We start from the raw sequence: 26,634 nt of genomic DNA, 5'->3' as shown, positions 1-26,634 counted from the left end.
CGGGGCGGGGCGCGGCGAGCCTCCCGATTGGGCGGCGGGCGCTTCGCTCTCTCGCGAGAGTCGGTGGGAGCGCGCCAAATTCCCCGGAGCGCGGCGGCGGCGGCCCGGGCGCGGCGCAATGGTTCTGAGGAACAGCGGGCGGCGGCGCGCGGAGCCGGGCCCGGACGGCGAGGCCAGCCGGTGAGGGCCGGTGAGGGCCGGTGAGGGCCGGTGAGGGGCGGCGGGCGGGCGGCCGGGCCTTGTGCGGAGCCCCTGGCGCGCAGCCGAGGCGGGGTCCTCCACAGGCCGCCTGCCAGCCGCGCGGTCCCCCTGCGTTCGCTGCTTCCCGCGCACCGCGGACAGGCGGCCTGTGGAGGCCGGAGCTGACCGGGCGCGGGGGAGACCGGCCTCGCCGCGGTCGCAGCGCGCGCTCCTCGCCTCCTCTCGCTCCCGGCTGGCGCGGGGTCGGGCCCGGGGCCGTGCGGGGACCGGGCGGTGTGCGCGGGGCAGCCCGCGGGGCCGTGCGGGGACCGGGCGGTGGGCGCGGGGCAGCCCGCGGGGCCGTGCGGGGACGGGGCGGTGTGTGAGTGGGACCGGCCCCCGTGCTGGGCGGGGGTCTTTGAGGGGCCTGCGGCGCAGGGGCGCGGACAGGCGTCAGTGCGCGCGTCCTGGGCACACGCTTTGCGAATGGAAACAAGCCAGAGCAGGTGGTTCAAGTAGTTTCAGCTCATGTGTCCCTTGCGGAAGTGCACCTTGTAGACGACAGAAGTAGATATTTCCTTGTTGTGTTGATCTTGAATACGTACCGCAGGTGCTGTTTGTTGCGTTCGCACCGCATACAGAGGACCCCATGTGCTTCTCCTATGCGCCTGATTCGTCACCGCTTGCTTTTTGGCAGAACTAGAATCCAGTCCAAATTGGTCAGAATTCTTGCCCCCCCCCTTTTTTTTTGCACTCTGCTGCCAGCTTTGCGGTTTTCGTTGTTGCAATATGCATGAAAGTCTTGTGTGTTAGATACTGTAAATTTCATTTTACCGGGAATCAAACTAACGGTGCACTGGAGAACTGTCATTTTAAAAATAAATGAAAATACACAGAAAGCTTTTTTGTTTTGAGTTAATTGTAGATTCTCATGCGGCTGTAAGAAATCACACAGAGAGGAGATGCCTGGGTGGCTCAGTTCGTTAAGCGTCTGCCTTCAGCTCGGGTCATGATCGCAGGGTCTTGGATGGAGCCCAGGCTCTCTGCTCAGACGGAGCCTGCTTCTCCCTCTCTCCTTGCTGCTCCCCCTGCTTGTGCTCTGTCAAATAAATAAATAGTATCTTACAAAAAAAAAAAAGGAAATTGCGCAGAGATCCCATACACCTGTAAGCCAGTTTCCCCCAGTGGTAACATTACTAGAATACTAGGTCACAAGCAGGAAATGGCTGTTCGAGCGATGCATGGACACGCGGTTACGTATGCGAGTGTATTTAGTTCTGTGCCCATTGTGTGTCTGTGACCACCACAGTCAAGACACAGGACAGTTCTGTCCCCAGGATCCCTCATGCTACCCTTTCAGAGCCACAGCCACCTTCATTCCTCCCTCTTCCTCATCCATGGCAGCCACTAATCTAGCCTCCACCTCTAATTTTATTTCAAGAACTCTACTTAAGTCAGATTATAAGTCAAATTATAAAAAGTCAGGTTGGCTTTTTTCACTCAGCATAATTCCCTTGAGATCCATTCAAGTTATTGCCTGAATCAATAAGTTTCTTCTGTTTTGTTGACAGATAGTCTTCTGTGGGATGGATATACCCTAAGTTAATTGTTATTTGTCCATAGGTAATGTCTCGGTTGTTTCCACGTTTTGGCTATAATGAGTGAAGTGGTATGAATGTTCACACATGAGTTTGTTTGTTTGTTTTAAAGGATTTTACTTATTTATTTGACAGAGATCACACGTAGACAGAGCGGCAGGCAGAGAGAGGAAGGGAAGCAGGCTCCCGGCCGAGCAGAGAGCCTGGTGCGGGCCTCCATCCCAGGACCCTGGGATCATGACCCGAGCCGAAGGCAGAGGCTTTAACCCACTGAGCCACCCAGGCACCCCCACACATGAGTTTTTGTATGAAAGAGTTCTCTTTCCTCTGGGATAAATGCCCAGGAAGGGGGCAGAGTGAGAGGGGGAGAGAGACTCAGTTTCATGACCCTGAGATCATGACCTGAGCCAAGATCAAGTCAGGCACCGAGCTGACTGAGCCACCCAGGCACCCCTATGCGTTTTTAATATCCTCCGAGGCAGCAGCATCTAGCCTTGGTGCTTGTTTTCTTAGTGTTCTGGTTACAGAGTTGAACGGGTTTTGACCCGTTGGTTTTGCCCCAGTCATGTTTCCAATGACTCTTGTTACTTTAATGAACCGTTTTTGCCAAATACGAGGTTTTTCAGGGGTGCATCGACTGTTGCATCCAAAGTGCTTACACTAGGTTGTAGGAATAGAGTCACGATCAGTGAAGACAGGATTTTCCTCCTCCTTTCATTCAGGGACGATGGCCCCTCTTCCTCCCTCTCGGCACTTAAGCGCCTGGAGCGCAGCCAGTGGACGGATAGGATGGATTTGCGGTTTGGCTTTGAGAGGCTCAAGGAGCCCGGTGAGAAGACAGGCTGGCTTATCAACATGCACCCCGTAAGCACCCGGGCAGCTGCGCCCTCCTCGTGGCTTAGGCCTTTGAAGAGTGGGCGGCGGGATCGAGGGTAGCTCTCCTCCTTTCTTCTTCAGCATCACCGGGCTGTAAAGAGGCTACTGGGAAAACAAGGCTGAGGGGGTTCCCTGTTAACCCATAAAAAGTTTTCAAGAATGAGGGAGAGATTGAGAGAAATCCTCACTTGGAAGGTGTTGTGATGCGGTTCTAGTGGATGGAGAAAGAGTTTGTTTCTCTGCTCAGTTTCCCAAAGAGTAGGAGCAAGAGGGTTCTTGTACTGCCTAGAGGATGACTTTGTGCCCGTGTTGACTGATTCTCTCGTAGACTGAGATTTTAGATGAAGACAAACGCTTAGTCAGTGCAGTGGATTACTACTTTATTCAAGATGACGGGAGCAGATTTAAGGTAAGGTCTTGAACCCCAAGAACCTAAGACCCACTCAGTGATGAGATGTAGCTGGGTCCAAAGTGGCAGGTGTTCTAGGAGGAGAGGGGTTGAGAGGCTTCTGGTGTGCAGCTGCCCGAAGCCTCTGGAGACATGGACCCCTTGGAGCCGCATGGGTCACCGTTCGAGATGTCATAAGAGAACCACTTGGAAGGACTGAAAGAGGAGTAGTTTTGTGTCTCTCAGACTTTGCCCTTGCTGTCCGTGCAGCTGCTAGTTCTGGGCCGTGTCATCTTGTAAGAGACTTGCGGGTATACCGGCAAACAGCCCGTCTCACTTTCTCCTTTCTTCTTTCTCATCGCCCCCGCATGGGTTGGTGGCTCTTACAGGTGGCCTTGCCCTACAAGCCGTATTTCTACATTGCGACCAGGAAGGTAAGCCCAATGCGTAGAATCAGGTCACACGGCCGGTGCTTCATTTTATGGGGGGGTTTCAGGACTGAAAGTAGAGAGGCCTCTAGAGAAACGGGCAAGGAAGACAATAGATCTTACTGATAGGAAGTCCTTTCATTCCGATCTCGATTTAGGGTTGTGAACGAGAAGTTTCATCTTTTCTCTCCAAGAAGTTTCAGGGTAAAATTGCTAAAATAGAGACTGTTCCCAAGGAGGACCTGGACTTGGTGAGTATCACCTGGACGCTTCAGGGTGAATGAGGCTGGTCTGTCCTGCCTCTGGGGTAGAGATGGGAAGAGGTCAAGTTTAGCACCTGTGGGGTGGTATATGGATGATGGGGTTTGGTGACTGTCCATATGTCCTCTTAGAGAACGTTAGTGGTTTAGTTGTGCCACATACAGAATTGGACGAGATGCTTTGGACTTGCCAACTTTTCTGCTCAGCCTTTGAATTGTTGTCCCCTTATTTTCTTACCCCACTAAAGTCCTTTTCCTCTTGAACTCATGAGCACAATCTTACACTTTGTAGCCAAATCACTTGGTCGGTTTGAAGCTCAATTACGTTAAGCTGTCCTTCAACACCGTGGAGGATCTCGTCAGAGTGAGGAAGGATGTCTCCCCTGCTGTGAAGAAGAACCGGGAGCAGGGCCACGCCGGTGACGCCTACACAGCCATGCTCTCCAGGTGGGCCTTCTAGCAAGCAGGGCTGTCGGGCGGCCCACAGGACTGTTGCCCATTCCTCTTAAGTTGATGAGATGGATGGGAAGCACGAAAACTAGCAACGAAGTTACCTTAAGGATCAGCTCTGTTCAGTGTAGAAACACTTACAAGCAATTAGGTAGAATTTCTTTTTAAAAATTTTTAGTTTACTTATATTTATTTATCTATTTTATTCTTTTGAGAGAGAGCAAGAGAGTGTGAGGGGAGGGAAGGGACAGAGGGCGAGGAGGAGAGAGAATTCTAAGGAGACTCCACACCCAACACAGGGCCCAACCCGGGGCTCAGTCTCAGCATCTTGAGATCATCGCCTGAGCCCACATCAAGAGGCGAACCCTCAGCCAAGCCACCCAGGTGTCCCAGCCTGGGTAGAATTTCTTATGTGGTGCATTTGTGTTGAATAAAAGGTGGTTTCCTGGGTTATATTTTAGCTGTACCTCTTTTCTTACAGAGGGGTGGAGTTGTGGCTCCAACGTTGAGTTGCTGTAATAGTAAAGACATTTTGGATTCCCAATGACACCCACCCCCTTTTTTTAAAAGATTTGTTTATTTGAGAGAGAGAGAGAGAGTGAGTTTGAGCAGGGGGAGGAGCAGAGGGAAAGAGAATCCAAAGCCGACTCACCACTGAGCAGGGAGGGTAGTGCAATGTGCGACTCAATCCCAGCACTCTGCGATTGTGACCTGAGCCAAAGGCAGACGCTGAACAACTGAGCTACCCAGGCGCCCCAATTTTTAAAATTTTTAACTTATATCCTATAAAATACACGTCCTAAGTGTGCATGAAATTTTCTATCTGGTCTGCTGCTTATAGGAAGGTGTCATCTGAGGTCATTCTCTTAAGAAGAGCCTGTCTGGGGGCGCCTGGGTGGCTCAGTGGGTTAAGCCTCTGCCTTCGGCTCAGGTCATGATCTCAGGGTCCTGGGATCGAGCCCCGCATCCGCCTCTCTGCTCAGCGGGGATCCTGCTTCCCTTCCTCTCTCTCTGCCTGCCTCTCTGCCCGCTTGTGATCTCTGTCTGTCAAATAAATAAATAAAATCTTTAAAAAAAAAAAAAAAAAAGAAGAGCCTGTCTGGGCATGCTGCCACCTCGATTTACCTTCTGTGTTTACTCCACGTGGGCTGTGGTCTTCGCTCCTGTTCCAACCCCAAGCAGAGTGTAGTTGAGTAAGCTGGCCTGTCTCTGTTTTGCAGTGTTTTGCAAGGGAGCAGTGTGGTTATTGATGAAGAGGAAGCCTCCAAGAAGGTCACCGACCAGTGGGACAACATTGTGGACATGCGGGAATATGACGTGCCCTACCACATCCGCCTCTCCATTGACCTGAAGATCCACGTGGTGAGTGGGCCGTGCCTTTTGGGCAGCCGGACAGTTGGGCAGTGACCCTGAAAGGATAAATCCATACAGATTTACTGTACATACAGATACGCCTCCCGGGACAGACGCAGAGCTTTTTCTTAATGTGCTCCCCATCCCGCAGGCTCACTGGTACAACGTCAGATACCGAGGAAGTGCCTTTCCCGTGGAAATCACCCGACGAGATGACCTTGTTGAACGACCTGTGAGTACTGCTTGCATTTCCTCCGTCCTGGCTTTTCACTTGTTTCTGGAGAGATTTCATTCAGTGCTGAAGGATGAATTTGATTCAGAGATTTGTTTTCTTCTTTTCCCTTAGATACTTCCTTTTTTTTTTTTTTTTTAAAGATTTTATTTATGTATTTGACAGAGATCACAAGTAGGCAGAGAGGCAGGCAGAGACAGAGAGAAGGAGAAGCAGGCTCCCTGCTGAGCAGGGAGCCCGATGCGGGACTCAATCCCAGGACCCCGGGATCATGACCTGAGCCGAAGGCAGAGGCTTTAACCCACTGAGCCCCCCAAGCGCCCCTCCCTTAGATACTTTCTTAAAAATGTAGAAAAAAAATTTTTTTTGGTCTGTTTTTTTTAAGATTTTATTTATTTATTTGACAGAGAGAGACACAGTGAGAGAGGGAACACAAGCAGGGGGAGAGGGAGAGGAAGAAGCAGGTTCCCGTGGAACAGGGATCCCGATGCAGGGCTCCATTCTGGGACCCTGGGATCAAGATCTGAGCCAAAGGCAGATGCTTAACGACTGAGCCCCCCAGACGCCTGTTTCTGACCAAGCATAATTTTCACTTTGTGCTTATGTATCACCGTGTGATGTGCGTGTTTGAGCTGGACTGGATCTGAACATTTGAGGGAAAGCGCTGACTTCTATTTTGGGCTGCTGAGAGTGAAGCGGTGTGTTGAAAATGGATTCATGACCGGAAGGCCTTGGTTCAGGGATGACTCTGTGTTCTTGGGCAATTCTGTATTGCTGTTTTCTCATATCCAAAACAGAGATGTCATCTCTGTACCACGAAGCCCTCTCTCGGTTGTCACAAAGGTCAAAATAAGGTCATGCATTTTCAAGCACGTCGAGACTCAGGTGTTCTGTAATTCTAGGATTTTCCTCTCATGCTCTAAGCACTTGTATGTGTTTAAATTTTTATACCACCAGTGAATCGTGGCATTCTTGATACAGCTCAGTCAGCCCCAGCGTGCTGGTCTCACTTCTTCTGGAACCTCTCCCTGTGGCAGCTTGACTCCTTTAGCAGCTGGAGGCGGGGGTGGAGGTGGCAGGTGTTGAGAAGGCGTTTGGGATCTCTAGAGCTCGGCTTGCTTTCTGTCCAGTTTAATGAGACATTGTGTCCCTGCAGGACCCTGTGGTTTTGGCATTTGACATTGAGACCACCAAACTGCCCCTCAAGTTTCCCGATGCTGAGACTGACCAGATTATGATGATTTCCTATATGATTGATGGTCAGGTAAGTGGTACCTTTTGGGATGTACGTTTCATAGGAGCAGGAACCTTGTCTAGTCCCTAAATCAGAGCAGCATCCCCCTGTGCTTAGTATGTTTTGGGTGAAAAATGAGTGAGTCGAGTCCTGGAAAGTGAACAAACAAGCCATGGTCCTTCCAATAGAAGCTTGAGACACTCAGGGCTCTTCTTGGGAGAGCCGGACTGACTTCCTGTTGCTGCTGGGCCAAGAGCAAAGAGGTGTGTTTTGGCTTTGTGCGTCCTAACTCGTGCCGATGGCCCACGCACTTCCCAGGGCTACCTCATCACCAACAGGGAGCTCGTTTCAGAAGATGTTGAAGATTTCGAGTTCACCCCCAAACCAGAGTATGAAGGACCTTTTTGTGTCTTCAATGAACCCGATGAGGTAAAGAGGTGCCCTTGGTGGGGCGCCCGGGGGGCTCAGTCGTTACACGTCTGCCTTCGGCTCAGATCATGATTCCAGGGTCCTGGGGTCGAGCCCTGGGTCGGGCTCCCAGTGCAGTGGGGAGTCTGCTTCTCCCTCTCCCTCTGTCCCACCATTCGTGCTGTCTCTCTAGTTCTTCTCTATTTTATTTTGTATAAAAATAAAATCTTTAAAGGGAAAAAAGAGGGGTCCTTTGGGAAGCTGCTGGTATTTGAGGTGAAACAGGACGAGGCAGACTCGGCGCGCACGCAGCCAGCACGGTGGCGCCCCGAACAGGGTGTTTAGTGTGGTCCCCATCCACACTGGAGGCAGGGGCGGCTGCGGGAATGAAACGGTGACAGCTTCCTGAACTTCGGGAGAGGTGTTAGGTAACGGCTCGAAGAGAAGCAGCAATTCTCTGACAGCCGAGAATCATTGGATTTAGGTTCATCTACTCCAGAGATGGTTTGAACACGTCCAGGAGACCAAACCCACCATCATGGTCACCTACAACGGGGACTTTTTTGACTGGTAAGTGTGACGTCTTACTTGTGGGTCGCTAAAATGTGTTTGGGAGGGGGTGTTGCACGGCAGCGTAAATGTGCTCAGTTACAAATGGTTGAGATGGGAAGAAAGTGGGAGAGGAGGGAGGGGTAGGAGGGCCTGCTTGGTGGCCCGAGAGGCACCTCGCACTGTTTGAGGAGAAGTGGGTGTGGGGGTTCCTGGGTCTGCTTGGGGGTCTGCTGGGGGCAGTCTCCTGTCTCTGAGGGAGCTAAAGGATGACTGCCCACGTGCCCATCTGTCTGCCCTCATCCCTAGGCCGTTTGTGGAGGCCAGAGCAGCGGTCCACGGACTGAACATGTGCCAGGAGATCGGGTTCCAGAAGGACAGCCAGGGGGAGTACAAGGCGTCCCAGTGCATCCACATGGACTGTCTCAGGTGGGCCCGGCAGCTCACTGCGCTGCTGCAGGAGGGCTTTCTGGGACGGGGGTCCGGAGCTCCCTTCTTGCACGTACTGGTCCTGTCCACCTCCCTTTGACGGGGGAGGGTGGCTTCTGGGAAGTAGATCCCATTCCTTCGGGACAGTGGGTGCGGCTCTGGCTGGGTCGAGGGATGTGCTGTCTTTCACGTGGGCTCATCATTTCTTCTACCAACAACCATGTTAGCATCAGACTTGGTGGGGAAGCCAGAGCAGAAAGGCCAGGTTGGGTGAGGTCTTGGTGCTGTGGGAGCCCTCCACGAAGGTGGGAGTGCTGCACCAGGGGTGTCCAGCCTGGAGAGAAGCATTTGAGGGGGCTCAGAGTGCTGAGAGGGAAGGCTGGAGAGAAAGGAGGTCTTGCGGGCCTCCTGTACCCTGTGGGGAGGTGAGTTCTGGGGCGCCCTTGACACACTTGGTCTGTTTTCTCTGCAGCCCTGGCGTCATGGTGCGCGGGTTGGAATGGGTAGGCCGCGTCGTAATGAGGACAGGATTGGAGAGGGGTGGATTGGGGGAGCCATGAACGGGGGGCCAGGGGCACATGAGGCACAGGGAATGTTGGTGCTCAGGGTTTGGGGTGGGCCTCTGGGGGAGCAGGGCTTAGCTTCCAGTTAGCAACAGGCCTGGGAACCCCTTCATGGGGCAGGGTGACAGGTAAAAGGACAGGTGGGGGCTCTCAGAGGAGGTGGCAGTCCTGGGAGGCGACGGGGGGCATTTCTGGGAGAAGGGTGGCAGGAGTGAGGAGTGCAGAGGCTGAGGGAGCTGAGGCCAGATGCAGTCTTGAGGGGCTGTGGCTGCCAGGGACACTGTGTTCGCCACGGAACTGAGTTGACAGGAGGACATGGAGACAGGCACGGGGCGAGGGGCACAGCGTGCTTCCGGTTTCCACGTGGAAGGGGCCGTGTAGGGAGAGAATAGGAGTTCAGAAATAGGGTCTGAGGGAGGGGGAGAGCAGCGCAAAGTAGAAACAGCCCCAGGACGGGCTGGAGGGCTGGAGGGAGGCGGAGGGTGCGGGTTCCCACCCGCTCACCTTTGTCTTTCTCCGTCAGAGGGGAGGGGAAGGCCGTGGGGCTTGGAGGACGGGCGCTCGTCGTTCCTCACGTTTGTGGGCTCCTCTGCGAGGTTGCCGGATCCGGGTGAAGGGCTTCATGGGGGTCTGCTCTCTGTGGGGTCTCAGAGATCTCTGGGGTGCCGTTAGGACTGTCTTTGTGGGGTGTGTCCAGCTTTGCCACCTCTGCCGGTTCTTGGGCTTCGTCTCGGAGTCCTCTCTGACTTTGCTCTCGTTCTTGTTCTCAGGTGGGTGAAGAGGGACAGTTACCTTCCTGTGGGCAGCCACAACCTCAAGGCGGCTGCCAAAGCCAAGCTGGGTTATGACCCTGTGGAGCTGGACCCCGAGGACATGTGCCGGATGGCCACCGAGCAGCCCCAGGCACGTGCGTCTCCTCGCTCTGCCCCCTTGCGCTTGCCGTGCTGCCTCCGGGGCTCCTCGTGGCTCTTACTCTCTAATGTTCTCTCCTCAGACTCTGGCCACGTACTCGGTGTCAGACGCAGTGGCCACGTACTACCTGTACATGAAGTACGTCCATCCCTTTATATTCGCTCTCTGCACCATTATCCCCATGGAGCCCGACGAGGTCAGTGCCTCTCCTGGCCCCATGGGCCGTTCTCCACACGCTGCCCGAGGGCGCTGGTGCCCGGCCGCTGGCGGGGATGCGGCTGTGGTCTGAAGCCTCGTTCCCCCCGTAGGTGCTGCGGAAGGGCTCCGGGACGCTGTGTGAGGCCTTATTGATGGTGCAAGCCTTCCACGCCAACATCATCTTCCCCAACAAGCAGGAGCAGGAGTTCAACAAGCTGACAGATGACGGTCACGTGCTGGACGCTGAGACCTATGTGGGTGGCCATGTGGAGGCCCTCGAGTCAGGCGTGTTTCGCAGTGACATCCCCTGCCGGTTCAGGATGGTGAGCCCCTCCCTGGGCTTCCTGCCAAATGCTTGGTGGGACCCAGAAGTTGCGAGGGCTGGTCAAGCCCTGACCGCTCTTTTCCTCTGTGGCCCCCTCATCAGACCTCCTCTGTTTGGCCTGCCCTTGACGAAGGTGCTGCGGGGCAGGCGCTCAGCTCCTCTGGGGTGTCCTCTGCCGTGTCCCGTCCTGCCTGAGGTAGATTGGTTGGTGCAGCGGCATCTCCCGTCTCACTCATGTCCTCTCGGTCGTTTGTGCTAGAATCCTGCTGCCTTTGACTTCCTGCTGCAGCGGGTGGAGAAGACCATGCGTCATGCCATCGAGGAAGAGGAAAAGGTGCCCATGGAGGAGGTCACCAACTTCCAAGAGGTAACGCTCCACGGGGCCAGGAGAAGCCGTCATCACATGCCTTGCCTTGGAGACTGGCTTCTTTCCGTAGTGTTTGGTACGCCCCTGCCGGGTGCTGGTACTTGGTCCCTGAGGTGGAGGACACAGGTCCTGGTCTGCTTAAGGGAGGGACAGGACAGTGTTGTGGTTGCGGTGCACGACCCGACCAAGGGAGGTAGGAGAGTGTCACCAGGAGGTGGAGGGCTCTTGACCTGATTCTTGGAACATTTGTGCTGGGTGGGTTTGGGCCAGGGGGCAGTGCTGGGTCGGGAGCCCAGATCCTTTGGACTTTACTTTGTAGGCAGCGGGGAGCCATTGGTTTTTATGTTTTGTTGTTGAGGACACTTTCAAAGTGCTGAGTCAGTTCCTACAGGTGACAGAGTAGAACACAGCGAGTGTAACCCCCGTCACGTAACGGTTAGAAAGCACCACTGACAGCGTGCCCCAGGCCCGCAGGTCCGGGTCTTCGGATGGGGCCCTTCTCAGGTGTAGCTGTTCAGCCCTGCTCAGCACTGTGGCTTGTTGAGCGACTCGTGGTTTGGAGCTTCTACCAGTTTTAGGATTGATTTCAAGAAACATCTCGTAACAGACTCACTAGGCAGAATTCAAGAAAGAATGTGTTTGCGTCATCTGCCAGCTGGGCAGTGCCGTGCAGCTGATGTCCGCTCCGGCTCCGCTCCCGTATGTCTCGGGAGCTCTCAGAGGATGACCTGTGAGGCGCGTCCAGGCCCAAAACCAGATGTGAGTTAGTGCCTCGGAAGGAACAGACACCACTTTGAAGTGGGAGAAGGGGCAACGTGAATGAAACCAAGGTGTGCTGAGCAGAGGCCTCCAGACTCCGGGCTCGTGGAGGACGGGGAGTGTGGCTCACGCGCTGTCTCCAGAATGTTCTAAAGGGCAGCCCGGGGTCCTTAGGAAAAGGGTAACAGGCTCATCGCTTTGTTTCTAAGGGACCATCCTGTCCCCATGATGCTGATGGGATCAGCTGGGGTCGTGGTGGTGTGGGGTGCGTCCTCTGGGAACTTTGCCTCCTTCCCTTCTCCCTCACTATTAGCATTTCAGAATGGGAGGTGGAGAGCCTGTTCTCCTCATGATTCACTTGCCTAGAATGCAGTTAGGAACCGAAGGTATTAACGCTTCTAGTACGTCCTGTTCTATACAATAGGTAATGCTCCTTTTAGTCATGGTTTTTTACAGTTTCTGGTGTGTTTTTGGTCTTGGCTTCTTTGGAGGGTTTTGTTTTTATTTTTATATTTTTATTATTATTTTTTTAAAGGTTTTATTTATTTGAGAGAGAGCGAGCATGGGAGGGGAGAGGTCGGAGGGAGAAGCCGAAGGGAGAAGCCAACTTTCTGCCAAGCAAGGAGTCCGATGTAGGACTCAGTCCTGGGACTCCAGGATCGTGCCCCAAGCCGAATGCGGTTGCTTAAGCAACTGAGCCACCCAGGTGCCCCTTTGGAGGGTTTTAAAGAGCTTTTTAATACTAAGGGCAATTTTGCATTCAAGTGATTTTTCTCATATGACTATCGAATTTAACATATTTCGTAAAAAAGGTGGCTACTCTCCTGGCTAGTCTTGTGTCTGTTTAGCTGTGTTTCCGTTCACTCCTGATGGACTGAAGCAGCGGTGGGCAGACTGTGGCCCACGACACCCATGCAGCCAGCAGCCCAAGAACGGTTTTTACGTTTTTTTAAGATGCTGTGTGTACACATGCGTGCGTGCGCACACACACACACACACACACACACAGAGAAGAACATGTGACAGAATGTGTCGCCACAGAACCTGAAGTATCTGTTATCTGGTCCTTCACAGAGGTTTGCTGAGTTATTAGATTAACTTGTGGATATGCTTGTTCTCAGATTTGGGGGTTGTGTTCCGTGGTGTTGTGTATGTTTTGTGCAGAATGAACTTTTCGGTTAAGTCCCTGTCTGTGCTCTGATTTAACTCAGTGTTACATTTTGGGGAGTGGGTGAGAATACGTGCCCATCAGGAGCCAGTTAGCATTAGCCTTACAGAATTGCAGTGACTTTTTTTTTTTTTTTTAAGATTTTATTTATTTATTTGACAGACAGAGATCACAAGTAGGCAGAGAGGCAGGCAGAGAGAGGGGGAAGCAGGCTTCCCACTGAGCAGAGAGCCCGATGCGGGGCTCGATCCCAGGGCTCTGGGATCATGACCCAAGCCAAAGGCAGAGGCTTAACCCACTGAGCCACCTAGGCGCCCCTGCAGTGACTTCTTTTAGGACCATATTTCCATTTCTGAAGGCTCTGTTGGGTTTTTTTTCTGATGTGCTTCTTTTTTTTTTTTTTTTTTTTAACTGGTCTCTCTTGTTTTAGAGTTTTGGTCTCCAGTGTTTTTATTCATGCTCGTTTTCCCACGTTTGCTCTAGGAGATGTGTTCTCTCATCTCTCGGGGCCTCCTCCTCCTGAGTCTGCTCTCGGTCATGGGGGTCATGGGGGTGCTCCTTCTGCGCTCGGCAGTTTGGAATGTGAACTTATGCTCAGCCGGGACTCTCAGGTGGCCTGTCAGTGCTGTCAGTACTTTGATGCGGTTTCTGGCCTGGGGTCCCTTGTCATGTGGTTCCTTGGCCGGAGGGCTCCCAGACCACAGACTGGAGGGACCAGCCCGTGGAGTAATGCTGGGGACCGTCTAGCATGGGGGCTCAGAGCATAGCATTTGGGCTGTGGGGACCAATGCTAGAGCCCCGCTAATCTCTTGAGCCTTGTCATCTGTCAGGTGAGGAGTTGCAGAGGCTGGGGTGCCCCATGCCCTCACCGTGCAGCTGCGGATGGCCCCCAGGAAGAGGGCTGTTGATACTCCAGCCCAGTCCCTCACTCGCTGTGCGTGGCCGTCGTGCAAGGTGGCAGATGGTCTTCCACAGTTCTCCCAGCCCCAGCAGGTCCCCTGGGGTAGCGGCTGCAGCGCCCCGACGTGCTGTCCTCCTCAGGGCTCTGTCTTACGAGGCTCCCGTACCTCCACGTGTTGGTGACCATCGTCTGCCATCCTTCTGGGACCCATGGTGCTCGTTTTGTGACCATCCGTACAGTCTACAGTTTTCTTCTTGGTTGTCACTCTTTTGTCCTTTCTCATAGGTGTGTGATCAGATTAAGACCAAGCTCACCTCCCTGAAAGATGTTCCAAACAGAATAGAGTGTCCCCTTATCTATCACCTGGACGTGGGGGCCATGTACCCCAACATCATCCTGACGAACCGCCTGCAGGTGAGACAGATTCCCCCATCAGAGTCGAGCTCTTTCTGCACAGGCCCTAACTGACCCCCTCTTGCCCTGCCGCAGCCCTCTGCCGTGGTGGACGAGGCCACCTGCGCTGCCTGTGACTTCAACAAGCCGGGCGCAGACTGCCAGCGGAAGATGACGTGGCAGTGGAGGGGCGAGTTCAGTGAGTGTGGCCCCAGAGCAGCGGCAGGGTGGCTGGGCGGCGAGCAGGCGCGCGGGTCCCAGGCACGGACTCCCCTCTGTCACCCTCCTAGTGCCAGCCAGCCGCAGCGAGTACCATCGGATCCAGCACCAGCTGGAGTCGGAGAAGTTCCCTCCCTTGACTGCAGAGGGCCCAGCACGGGCCTTTCACGAGCTGTCCCGCGAGGAGCAGGCCAAATACGAGAAGCGGAGGCTCGCAGGTGAGCGGCTGCCGGATGCGGCACCTCCCCCAACTTGGGCCTCTGTTGGGCTGTGCGGGGGCGTCCCAGCCTGGGGTCCATTAGACTGGATGTTGCACCAGGAGGGATCACTGTGAACTGCTTCTTCCTGCCTCCTGTCTTTATTTCTCCTTCAAAAGATGAACTCTCCTTCCTGTGCTCTTGGGGAATCTGGCCCGGTCACCCTGGGGCTGTCCTCTACTAGGATAAACCAGCACGCATCTTCTGGACGCCTCTGCTCCTTTGTGCCGGGCTGGAAAGCTGCACTCGTTGGTGTCTGTTGCTCCCTGGCTTTCTCGGGCTCTGCCCAGGAGGGCTGGGACCCGCTGTGCGGTCTCTCACGCTCCCCTGCACTCGCCTGTGCTTCAGATTACTGCCGGAAGGCGTACAAGAAGATCCACGTGACCCGGGTGGAGGAGCGCCTCACCACCATCTGCCAGCGGGAGAACTCCTTCTACGTGGACACGGTGCGCGCCTTCCGAGACAGGCGCTATGAGTTCAAAGGTCTCCACAAGGTGAGTCTGCCCTTTGCGAGGCCCGGACAGAGTCTAGATCCTGAGATGAGAATCCTAGCTTGGTGCTGTCTGGACAGTGGTGACCTCCCCACCGAGGATGTGGGGCTCCCGTCTTGGCTGTCCTGCGTTTGCAAAGTAACAAGTGCACATTTGTTCTAGCTTTGAAGGACTGAAGGCTGAGGCCTCGAAAATTTTCCCAACGATTGCTTTTGAAGGATTTATTTAGAGCAGAGGTCAGCACACTGTGGCCGGGCGGGCCATCTTTATAAATAAAATTTTACTGGAACTGAGCTGCGTCCCCCTGCAGGTGGAGGTGAGCAGCTGGGGCAGAAACCAGCTGCACGATGTGGCATTTAGTTTTCCCGCCTCTGACGGGAGGGCTGGGAGCGCAATTTCTGGATGGCTTAATCCGGGAGGCTCCACGGCCACACCTCCCACACCTCGATCATAACACACAGTAGTTTCACACTTGAGCGAACGGGGTTCTTTCTTCTGAAAGTCCTTCTTTCACTCCCGGACTCAGTAAGGCCCCTGCTCCGATAGACCGTTGTTATCACATTTTACTGTTACTACCTTTTTTGGTGGTTTCTTTCTTTTCTTTTTTTTTTTTAAAGATTTTATTTATTTATTTGACAGAGATCACAAGCAGGCAGAGAGGCAGGCAGAGAGAGGAAGGGAAGCAGGCTCCCTGCGGAGCAGAGAGCCTGACGCGGGGCTCGATCCCAGGACCCTGGGATCATGACCTGAGCCGAAGGCAGAGGCTTTAATTCACTGAGCCACCCAGGTGCCCCTGGTGGGTTTTTTTTGTGGTAAGATAGATATAACCTGGAAGCCAACCCAGTTCTGCGGCACTGGGGACATTCCCACGGTTGTGTGGCCTCCCCCGTGCTCTCCAGAACTCTTCACCTGACAGCACTAACACTGTACCCGTGGAATAGTAACCCCCCCGTCCTACTTTCTGTCTCGGGGTTTAACCCCTGTGGGTCCCCGGCTAGGTGGGATCACGCAGCGTCTAACGATGACCAGCTCATTGCCCTCAGCGTCGAGTCCCCAAGCTTCATCCACGCTGAGGCCGGGGTCCGAAGTCCCTTCCTTCTGAGGCTGAGCGGCAACCCGCTGCGTGTACGCGCCACGTTCTGTTCATTCTTCGCCTGCCCACGGTGCTGGGCCGCGTCCACGTCTTGGCTGCTGTGAATGTGGAGGTGCAAATACCTCCTTAGGTCCCTGCTTTCAGGTCTTCAGAGTGTGTGCCCCAAGTGGCCTTGCTGGGTCTTACGGTAATTCCATTTTCAGTGTTTGGAGGAGCTGCGGCAGCGTCGCATTTTGTTTCAGTTAAGTAACTGTTAAGTTCCGTGTTTACTTGTCTCTCATTGGACAGGGACTCAAAGTGTAGTGAATGTGTCTGTCTCGTTCTTTGTTCTTCGGAGGCTGACACAGTAGCTGCCGCATGGTAGGCATTCAGTGAATATCTCAGTGTTGTTCTCGCATGGGATGGGGAGTTTAGTGGAATATTTACGGCCTCCCCCGTGATTCTTTGTTGGTTGCTCTTACTAGGGGCCTCTTGAGTAGCTCTCGTTACCCTCAGTCCAGTTAACACAGACACAGACAGGCCTGACTCCTCATCCTGGGACATCTCGGCCTTGGCACAGCCAGTCCCATCATGGAAACCCACCCTGCAGTTTCTGCTGGTGAAGACTTGCTTCATCACTGTGAAGCAGGGAGAGCAAATCCACCAGTGTAATCTCACCCACGTCCTGGGGGAGATGTCCTCCAGCCTTGTCTTTTGGGCCCAGCATCTCCGGAGGTGTGTCCTATGGGTGTGAAGGCCAGGTGTCACCATTTGCCCCTCTGGGCTGGCGCTGGGTGGGACTGGGGTCTGGCACCCCCAGGCCCAGCATTTGCAATCCATGGCTTCTCGTCTCAGTCAAAATCTGGAGAGCCTTTCACTCATTAGAGTTGTTTATTGTCTGCTTGATCTAGGCACTGAAACGCATCAGCCAGGGGAATGAAGGTGAGATGTTCTCAAGCAGAAAGGGAAGCGTCAACTGTTTGGCCACTGTGACAGTATCCATGTTAGCGAGCAGGGACTGACGTGCAGCTTGGGCAGGAGTGAGGGCAGGTGCCCCCAGTATCCATGTCACCCTCCATGTGGCAGTTCTGTGGGTTTTGACAAAATCCTGTGACTGTATAATGACCACCGCGGCCAAGACAACATTTCCGTTACAACCATTTAGAACAGTGTCAGGTCCTTCATTCGCTTTATCGAGTTTATCTTCTCCTAACACGTGCTAGGGGATCCGATAAGCAGGTGTTGGTCCGTCAGTAGGCTTGAGAGTCAGTTGTAACCCTGAGATGTTGTCTTCATTGGTGTGCACTTTGCTCTCTGCCTGTCAGCGGCTTTTGAGTTCTGTTGGAGAAGACCTGTAACTCGTCTTGTCCATGGCATTAAGTCAGAGTCGTGCTGAATAACAGGATGATAATGGGAGCCCCTGGGCCTCTTGGGTGGCGGGAAGCCCCTTCCTCTGTTGTTGGTCTCGGACTTGGGGTTCATTTGTTTTTCTCGCTCACTGCTGCGTTCCGGCTTTCGTCCCAGGAGGCTGACGTTGCCCCAAGTCTGAGTTGTCCAAGTGGGTTGCTGTAGTGTCTTCTCGTTGTTTGTCTTACAAGAAATAAAAGCTCCTTTGTGTCCAGAACTCTTTTCAGGACATCTGCCTTGTACCAGGCAGTGCTGGGTTACCAGCTCGTCGGGACACGTGGGAGCCCAGGGTGTGGTTCTGGCCTGGCCGCTGGGTTGCGGGTTGTGCAGACCTGGGAGGGATGTGTGGGCCCCGCACCCTCCTTAGGTTTCTCGGGGGCTATAATAGCCCTGTGGTATGTAAATGTCTTTATTCCTAGGAATTGTGTGCTGGAGTCTCCAGGGGTGTCGGGTCCTGATGTCTGTGCCTTTCTGCTGGCTGTGCCCGTACAGAGAATGGAATAAGGAAACGGGGCCAAGGGGCGCCTGGGTGGCTCAGTGGGTTAAAGCCTCTGCCTTCGGCTCGGGTCATGATCTCAGGGTCCTGGGGATCCAGCCCTGCATCGGGCTCTCTGCTCAGTTAGGGAGCCTGATTCCCCCACTCTCTCTCTGCCTGCCTCTCTGCCTACTTGTGATCTCTCTCTGTGTGTCAAATAAATAAATAAAAAATCTTTTTTTTTTTTTTTTTTTTTAAATTTTTTTTATTTTAATAAACATATAATGTATTTTTATCCCCAGGGGTACAGGTCTGTGAATCGTCTGGTTTACACATTTCACAGCACTCATCATAGCACATACCCTCCCCAATGTCCATTTCCCCACCACCCTCTCCCATCCCCCTTCCCCCCCGCAACCCTCAGTCTGTTTCTTGAGATTGAGTCTTTTATGGTTTGTCTCCCTCCCAATCCCATCTTTTCATTTTTTCTTTTCCTACCTCCCCCCAAACCCCCCCACCTTGCATCTCCACTTCCTCATATCAAAGAGATCATATGATAGTTATATTTCTCCGATTGACTTATTTCGCTAAGCATGATACCCTCTAGTTCCATCCACGTCGTCGCAAATGGCAAGATTTCATGTCTTTTGATGGCTGCATAGTATTCCATTGTGTATATATACCACATCTTCTTTATCCATTCATCTGTTGATGGACATCTAGGCGCTTTCCACAGTTTGGCTATTGTGGACATTGCTGCTATAAACATTCGGGTGCACGTGCCCCTTCGGAGCACCACGTTTGTATCTTTAGGATATATACCCAGGAGTGCAATTGCTGGGTCGTAGGGTAGCTCTATTTTCAGTTTTTTGAGGAACCTCCACACTGTTTTCCAGAGTGGTTGCACCAGCTTGCATTCCCACCAACAGTGTAGGAGGGTTCCCCTCTCTCCGCATCCTCGCCAGCATCTGTCATTTCTTGACTTGTTAATTTTAGCCATTCTGACTGGTGTGAGGTGGTATCTCATTGTGGTTTTGATTTGTATTTCCCTGATGCCGAGTGATGTGGAGCATTTTTTCATGTGTCTGTTGGCCATCTGGATGTCTTCCTTGCAGAAATGTCTGTTCATGTCCTCTGCCCATTTCTTGACTGGATTATTTGTTCTTTGGGTATTGAGTTTGATAAGCTCTTTATAGATTCTGGATACGAGCCCTTTATCTGATATGTCGTTTGCAAATATCTTCTCCCATTCTGTCAGTTGTCTTTTGGTTTTGTTAACTGTTTCCTTTGCTGTGCAAAAGCTTTTGATCTTGATGAAATCCCAATAGTTCATTTTTGCCCTTGCTTCTGTTGCCTTTGGCGATGTTCCTAGGAAGAAGTTGCTGCGGTGGAGGTCAAAGAGGTTGCTGCCTGCATTGTCCTCAAGGATTTTGATAGATTCCTTTCGCACATTGAGGTCCTTCATCCACTTTGAGTCTATTTTCGTGTGTGGTGTAAGGAAATAGTCCAATTTCATTTTTCTGCATGTGGCTGTCCAATTTTCCCAGCACCATTTGTTGAAGAGGCTGTCTTTTTTCCATTGGATATTCTTTCCTGCTTTGTCGAAGATTAGTTGACCATAGAGTTGAGGGTCTATTTCTGGGCTCTCTATTCTGTTCCATTGGTCTATATGTCTGTTTTTGTGCCAGTACCATACTGTCTTGATGATGACAGCTTTGTAATAGAGCTTGAAGTCTGGAATTGTGATACCACCGACTTTGGCTTTCTTTTTCAATATTCCTTTGGCTATTCGAGGTCTTTTCTGGTTCCATATAAATTTTAGGATTATTTGTTCTATTTCTTTAAAAAAAATGGATGGGATTTTGATAGGGATTGCATTAAATGTGTAGATTGCTTTAGGTAAAATAGACATTTTCACAATATTTGTTCTTCCAATCCATGAGCATGGAATATTTTTCCATTTCTTTGTGTCTTCCTCAATTTCTTTCATGAGTACTTTATAGTTTTCTGAGTATAGATTCTTTACCTCTTTGGTTAGATTTATTCCTAGGTATCTTATGGTTTTGGGTACGATTGTAAATGGGACTGACTCCTCAATTTCTCTTTCTTCTGTCTTGTTGTTAGTGTAAAGAAATGCGACTGATTTCTGTGCATTGACTTTATATCCTGACACTTTACTGAATTCCTGTATAAGTTCTAGCAGTTTTGGAGTGGAGCCTTTTGGGTTTTCCACATATAGTATCATATCATCTGCAAAGAGTGATAGTTTGACTTCTTCTTTGCCGATTTGGATGCCTTTAATTTCTTTTTGTTGTCTGATTGCTGAGGCTAGGACTTCTAGTACTATATTGAACAGCAGTGGTGATAACGGACATCCCTGCCGTGTTCCTGACCTTAGCGGAAAAGCTTTCAGTTTTTCTCCATTGAGAATGATATTTGCGGTGGGTTTTTCATAGATGGCTTTGATAATGTTGAGGTATGTGCCTTCTATCCCTACACTTTGAAGAGTTTTAATCAGGAAGGGATGCTGCACTTTGTCAAACGCTTTTTCAGCATCTATTGAGAGTATCATATGGTTCTTACTCTTTCTTTTATTAATGTATTGTATCACATTGATGGATTTGCGGATGTTGAACCAACCTTGCAGCCCTGGAATAAATCCCACTTGGTCGTGGTGAATAATCCTTTTAATGTACTGTTGGATCCTATTGGCCAGTATTTTGGTGAGAATTTTCGCATCTGTGTTCATCAAGGATATTGGTCTGTAATTCTCTTTTTTGGTCGGATCCTTGTCTGGTTTTGGGATCAAGGTGATGCTGGCCTCATAGAATGAGTTTGGAAGTTTTCCTTCCATTTCTATTTTTTGGAACAGTTTCAGGAGAATAGGAATTAATTCTTCTTTAAATGTTTGGTAGAATTCCCCTGGGAAGCCGTCTGGTCCTGGACTTTTGTTTGTTTGGAGATTTTTGATGACTGTTTCAATCTCCTTACTGGTTATGGGTCTGTTCAGGTTATCTATTTCTTCCTGGTTCAGTTGTGGTAGTTTATACATCTCTAGAAATGTATCCATTTCTTCCAGGTTGTCAAATTTGTTGCCATAGAGTTGCTCGTAGTATGTTCTTATAATTGTTTGTATTTCTTTGGTGTTGGTTGTGATCTCTCCTCTTTCATTCATGATTTTATTTATTTGCGTCCTTTCTCTTTTCTTTTTGATAAGTCTGGCCAGGGGCTTATCAATCTTATTAATTCTTTCAAAGAACCAGCTCCTAGTTTTGTTGATTTGTTCTATTGTTTTTTTAGTTTCTATTTCATTGATTTCTGCTCTGATCTTTATGATTTCTCTTCTCCTGCTGGGTTTAGGCTTTCTTTGTTGTTCTCTCTCCAGCTCCTTTAGGTGTAGGGTTAGGTTGTGTATTTGAGACCTTTCTTGTTTCTTGAGAAAGGCTTGCACTGCTATATATTTTCCTCTCAGGACTGCCTTTGTTGTGTCCCACAGATTTTGAACTGTTGTGTTTTCATTATCATTTGTTTCCATGAATTTTTTCAATTCTTCTTTAATTTCCTGGTTGACCCATTCATTTTTTAGAAGGATGCTGTTTAGTCTCCATGTATTTGCGTTCTTTCCAAATTTCCTCTTGTGATTGAGTTCGAGCTTCAGAGCATTGTGGTCTGAAAATATGCAGGGAATGATCTCGATCTTTTGGTACCGATTGAGACCTGATTTATGCCCCAGGATGTGGTCTATTCTGGAGAATGTTCCATGTGCACTAGAGAAGAATGTATATTCTGTTGCTTTGGGATGGAATGTTCTGAATATATCTGTGATGTCCATCTGGTCCAGTGTGTCATTTAAGGCCTTTATTTCCTTGTTGATCTTTTGCTTAGATGATCTGTCCATTTCAGTGAGGGGAGTGTTAAAGTCCCCTGCTATTATTGTATTACTGTCGATGTATTTCTTTGATTTTGTTATTAATTGGTTTATATAGTTGGCTGCTCCCATGTTAGGGGCATAGATATTTAAGATTGTTAGATCTTCTTGTTGGACAGACCCTTTGAGTATGATATAGTGTCCTTCCTCATCTCTTATTATAGTCTTTGGCTTAAAATCTAATTGATCTGATATAAGGATTGCCACCCCAGCTTTCTTCTGATGTCCATTAGCATGGTACATTGTTTTCCACCCCCTCACTTTAAATCTGGAGGTGTCTTCGGGTCTAAAATGAGTTTCTTGTAGGCAGCATATGGATGGGTTTTGTTTTTTTATCCATTCTGATACCCTGTGTCTTTTGATTGGGGCATTGAGCCCATTAACATTCAGGGTAACTATTGAGAGATATGAATTTAGTGCCATTGTATTGCCTGTAAGATGATTGTTACTGTATATTGTTTCTGTTTCTTTCTGATCTACTACTTTTAGGGTCTCTCTTTGCTTAGAGGACCCCTTTCAATATTTCCTGTAGAGCTGGTTTGGTGTTTGCAAATTCTTTCAGCTTTTGTTTGTCCTGGAAGCTCTTTATCTCTCCTTCTATTTTCAGTGATAGCCTAGCCGGATATAGTATTCTTGGCTGCATGTTTTTCTCGTTTAGTGCTCTGAATATATCATGCCAGTTCTTTCTGGCCTGCCAGGTCTCTGTGGATAGGTCCGCTGCCAATCTAATGTTTTTACCCTTGTATGTTACAGACTTCTTTTCCCGGGCTGCTTTCAGGATTTTCTCTTTGTCGCTAAGACTTGTAAATTTTACTATCAGGTGACGAGGTGTGGACCTATTTTTATTGATTTTGAGGGGCGTTCTTAGCATCTCCTGGATTTTGATGTTTGTTCCCTTTGCCATATTAGGGAAATTCTCTCCAATAATTGTCTCCAATATACCTTCTGCTCCCCTCTCTCTTTCTTCTTCTTCTGGAATCCCAATTATTCTAATGTTGTGTCATCTTATGGTGTCACTTATCTCTCGAATCCTCTCCTCATGTTCCAGTAGTTGTTTGTCTCTCTTTTGCTCAGCTTCTTTATTCTCTGTCATTTGGTCTTCTATGTCACTAATTCTTTCTTCTGCCTCATTTATCCTGGCAGTGAGAGCTTCCATTTTTGATTGCACCTCATGAATAGCTTTTTTGATTTCAACTTGGTTAGATTTTAGTTCTTTTATTTCTCCAGAAAGGGCTTTTATCTCTCCGGAGAGGGTTTCTCTAATATCTTCTATGCCTTTTTCGAGCCCGGCTAGAACCTTGAGAATTGTCATTCTGAACTCTAGATCTGTCATGCTACCTATGTCTGTATTGATTAGGTCTCCAGCCTTCGGTACGGCCTCTTGTTCTTTTTTTTGAGGTGAGTTTTTCCGCCTTGTCATTTTGTCCAGGTAGGATTTGCTTTCTCCTGCTGTGGAATTCCGCTGTTCTTGGTGACTGAAGTTGGTTTTGGATGGTTTCTTGTTGATCTTCTGGGGGGAGGGGCCTGTTGTAGTGATTCTCAAGTGTCTTTGCCGCAGGCGGAATTGCACCGCCCTTGCCAGGGGCCGGGCTAAGTAATCCGCTCGGGTTCGCTTTCGGGAGCTTTTGTTCCCTGAGCGCTTTCCGTAGAGTTCCGGAGGACGGGAATGAAGATGGCGGCCTCCCAATCTCTCGGCCCAGAGGAGCAGAGAGCTTGGGGTTCCGCTCCTCAGTGCGCTCTCAGAGCAAAGCGCCCAACAGTCCCGCCTCCCTGGCTTGCGGTCGCGCCTCGAGGAAAGCAGTCAATTGTTGGAGCTGGAGAAAAGCGCCGGGTCGCTTTTGTCTCCGTGGCCTCCGGCCACGCTCCGAGCCCACCCAGCCTGCGACCGGCACAAGGTAACCCCGGGCTTAGAGCTCACTCCTCGGCTTTGTCGCTATAGCCGGCTTCCCCGCTCTAATACCTGCGAGCTCTGCGGCACTCAGACACCCCCAGTCCTTCTGTGACCCCGCGGGTCCTGGGGTTATGCTGACCCCGCCTGGGTTTCCCCCCAGTTTAGCCTCTGGAGCGATGTCTCCCAGTGGAGCCGACTTTTAAAAGTCCCGGTTTTGTGCTCCGTCGCTCCGCCGCTTGCCGGGTGCCGGCCCCTCCCCCCGGGGACTATCTTCCCGTCGCTTTGGATTCACTTCTCCGCAGGTCCTACCTTTCAGAAAGTGATCGATTTTCTGTTTCTGGGATTGTTGCTCTTCTTCTCTTCGATTTCCCGTTGGATTTATAGGTGTTCACAATGGTTAGATAAGCTATCTAGCTGATCTCCTGCTACCCGATGTCGTCTCAGCCTGCTACTTCTCCGCCATCTTCTAAATAAAAAATCTTTAAAAAAAAAAAAAAAAAAAGGAAACAGGGCCAAGGGTCAGCAGTGGTTTCTCTGCTCATGGCTATGGTCTTCCATTGTATTGGATTTTGAAGTTTTCTATGGATTTGAAATTTTCAAACTCTTAAACCGTTGGGCCACTGACTGCGTGGAGCGTGAGCTGGGAGAGCCGAGGAGGTGACCGGTGTCTGTGTGGTCCCCAGGTGTGGAAAAAGAAGCTCTCCGCGGCCATGGAGCTGGGCGACGCGGCCGAGGTGAAGCGCTGCAGGAACATGGAGGTCCTGTACGACTCCCTGCAGCTGGCGCACAAGTGCATCCTCAACTCCTTCTACGGCTACGTCATGCGCAGAGGGTGCGCTCCCACGGGGCGGCCAGGGAGGGGGTGGGGTGGGAGGGGAGTGTGCGGCTGCAGACACGTTGTCTCCCTGTTGTGAGCTGCGCACGGTGACTTGGTAGTTTCCAGTGTGTTTCTGGGACGGAGGCGGTGGAGAGGGTCTAGGCAGTCACTGGGCCACACCGCGTGACTGATATGGGGCGTGAGGCTGTCTGAGCAGTCAGGAAGGCCTAGAGTTGGTGGGGGTCCTTAAAGCCAAGGTCAGCTGTTTCTGATGCACCTGGAACGAGGTGGGATCTGAATGGTGGGTGAGAGCCTTATGGGGAACCGGTCATGTAGGCCTGGGCGCTGTGGGGAGGGGTCCCTGTGGGGAGGGTCAGCATGGCAGCTTGGGAGAAGGAGAAACACGGGGCACTGGGGATTGGGTTCGAGTGAAAGTCATCTTATTTATTGTTTTTTTTTTTTTTTAAGATTTATTTATTTATTCCAGAGAGCGAGTGCACACGCTCACGTGTGTGTGCAGTGGGAGGGAGGGGGTGGGGCAGAGGGAGGGAGAGAGATTCCCAAGCCAACTTCCCACTGAGCATGGAGCCCAACGTGGGCCTTGATCCCACAATCCTGAGATCATGACCTGAGCCAAAACCAAGCAGCAGGTATTTAACTGACTGAGCCACCCAGGCGCCCGTATTTTGTGTTGCTTTTTGATGGCCGAGAAGGAAGAGTGGAAAGCTGGGCTGGAGTGGAGTCCTAGGGGCAGGAGCGTCAGGCCTCGGGTCGCCTGGTGCCTTCCACTGAGACCTGGTTTGGAGGCAGTAAGGCAGATGCCTGGCAGGAAGCCGAGGCCGTCGGAGGGCTCGTGTTTTTCCTGAGAAGTTAGGATGAGCGTGGGGTCTGGGAGATGGCAAGGGCACAAGATGGCGCTGGGGACTGCGGAAGAGGGCTCAAGTGCGGCCACCTGGGCTGGTGATGAGGGAGCTGGTGCAGTGGCGAGCTGCTGCGTCTCCCGGCCCCGTGCCCAGAAGGAGGGCGGAGGACTGTCTCCAGTCCTGAGCTCAGTTCCTCCGTGGTTCTCCTGCCCTGCTTCGATGTCCCCTTCTTGGTTTCCCTCTCCTGACCTCCTGCAGTGACCCTTTGAGGGAGCCCCATCCGTTCCCCAGGCTATGACCGTCTTTCTCAGGGCTCGCTGGTACTCCATGGAGATGGCAGGCATCGTCTGCTTCACGGGAGCCAACATCATCACTCAGGCCCGGGAGCTGATCGAGCAGATCGGGTGAGTGCTGCACTCTGGTCAGCCGCTGGGAGCGGACAGCCTGGAGGGGAAGGCAGGCGGGTGGCATGGGGAGCGAGCAGGTGGGCACTGTGTTTCCTGGGTCCACGGCCAGGAAGGACCTTCACACCGGGTTCTCCCTAGGTGAAGGCCATGGTCCGGTCTCCATGTGGCCTTGTTTCTTTGTTTCTCTGAAGGAGGCCCTTGGAGCTGGACACAGATGGAATATGGTGCGTCCTGCCCAACAGCTTCCCTGAAAACTTTGTCATCAAGACGACCAGTGTAAAAAAGCCCAAGGTGACCATTTCCTACCCTGGGGCCATGTTAAACATCATGGTCAAGGTGAGCCTGGGTCTCCAGGGAGGGCCTGCTTCCCTGGGCCTGGATTCCTGGCACCACCCCCAACTCTGATGGGGATTGGGAGGGGGACTGCATTGGTTCTCATGCTTGTGTCTTCCCTTCTGAACACGAGACCAGCCTGCTGGTGCTGTTCAGGCTTTCCTAGAGCCCGAGGGTCTGTACAAAGAGTGCCACGCTCACGCTGGAGTGAGTCTTCCTGTACTGCTTGTAACTTTTTATTTTGAAGTAGCGTTAGACTTACAGAGGTTGTATGTATCCTTCAGCCTGCTTCCTCTAACGTTAGGTCGGTAAGCTGTCGCGCGGTGCTCAGAACTAAGGCATTCACGCACACACAACACTGACCGAGCCGGAGTCTGCATTTCCCGCATCTCCCGGGCCCGGGGGGCCGGGCCCCGTGCTGACGTGCGGTCCTGTCTGCTCAGTCCCCTCCAGGCTGGCAGCTCCCTGTCTTCAAGGAGTCCTGGCCTGCCTCTCCTTCAGAT

The 26,634-nt window shown here is 51.5% G+C and overlaps 1 protein-coding gene across 4 annotated transcripts in view; it reads left to right on the top strand.

Moving 5' to 3' along the window:
* The first annotated feature begins 104 nt into the window (after window positions 1-104).
* The window catches only part of POLE (DNA polymerase epsilon, catalytic subunit), a 52,598-nt gene continuing 26,068 nt past the window's right edge, over window positions 105-26,634 (top strand). For all 4 annotated transcript variants that reach the window (XM_080820912.1, XM_080820911.1, XM_080820910.1 and 1 more), the window contains exons 1-23: window positions 105-180; window positions 2,501-2,642; window positions 2,983-3,063; window positions 3,432-3,476; window positions 3,629-3,721; window positions 4,023-4,177; window positions 5,401-5,542; window positions 5,685-5,765; window positions 6,922-7,029; window positions 7,318-7,428; window positions 7,892-7,977; window positions 8,266-8,385; window positions 9,719-9,851; window positions 9,943-10,056; window positions 10,169-10,381; window positions 10,643-10,750; window positions 13,864-13,992; window positions 14,068-14,170; window positions 14,262-14,408; window positions 14,796-14,941; window positions 24,395-24,543; window positions 25,703-25,795; window positions 25,990-26,134. In XM_080820912.1, the coding sequence (XP_080677038.1) occupies window positions 119-180; window positions 2,501-2,642; window positions 2,983-3,063; window positions 3,432-3,476; window positions 3,629-3,721; window positions 4,023-4,177; window positions 5,401-5,542; window positions 5,685-5,765; window positions 6,922-7,029; window positions 7,318-7,428; window positions 7,892-7,977; window positions 8,266-8,385; window positions 9,719-9,851; window positions 9,943-10,056; window positions 10,169-10,381; window positions 10,643-10,750; window positions 13,864-13,992; window positions 14,068-14,170; window positions 14,262-14,408; window positions 14,796-14,941; window positions 24,395-24,543; window positions 25,703-25,795; window positions 25,990-26,134 (2,706 nt within the window). In that variant the 5' untranslated portion in view covers window positions 105-118. The remainder of the gene's footprint in view (window positions 181-2,500; window positions 2,643-2,982; window positions 3,064-3,431; window positions 3,477-3,628; window positions 3,722-4,022; window positions 4,178-5,400; window positions 5,543-5,684; window positions 5,766-6,921; window positions 7,030-7,317; window positions 7,429-7,891; window positions 7,978-8,265; window positions 8,386-9,718; window positions 9,852-9,942; window positions 10,057-10,168; window positions 10,382-10,642; window positions 10,751-13,863; window positions 13,993-14,067; window positions 14,171-14,261; window positions 14,409-14,795; window positions 14,942-24,394; window positions 24,544-25,702; window positions 25,796-25,989; window positions 26,135-26,634) is intronic.

This window comes from Martes martes (genome assembly GCF_963455335.1).
Source record: "Martes martes genome assembly, chromosome: 13".
NCBI lineage: Eukaryota > Metazoa > Chordata > Mammalia > Carnivora > Mustelidae > Martes > Martes martes.
This window is presented reverse-complemented; position numbering and strand designations above follow the sequence as displayed.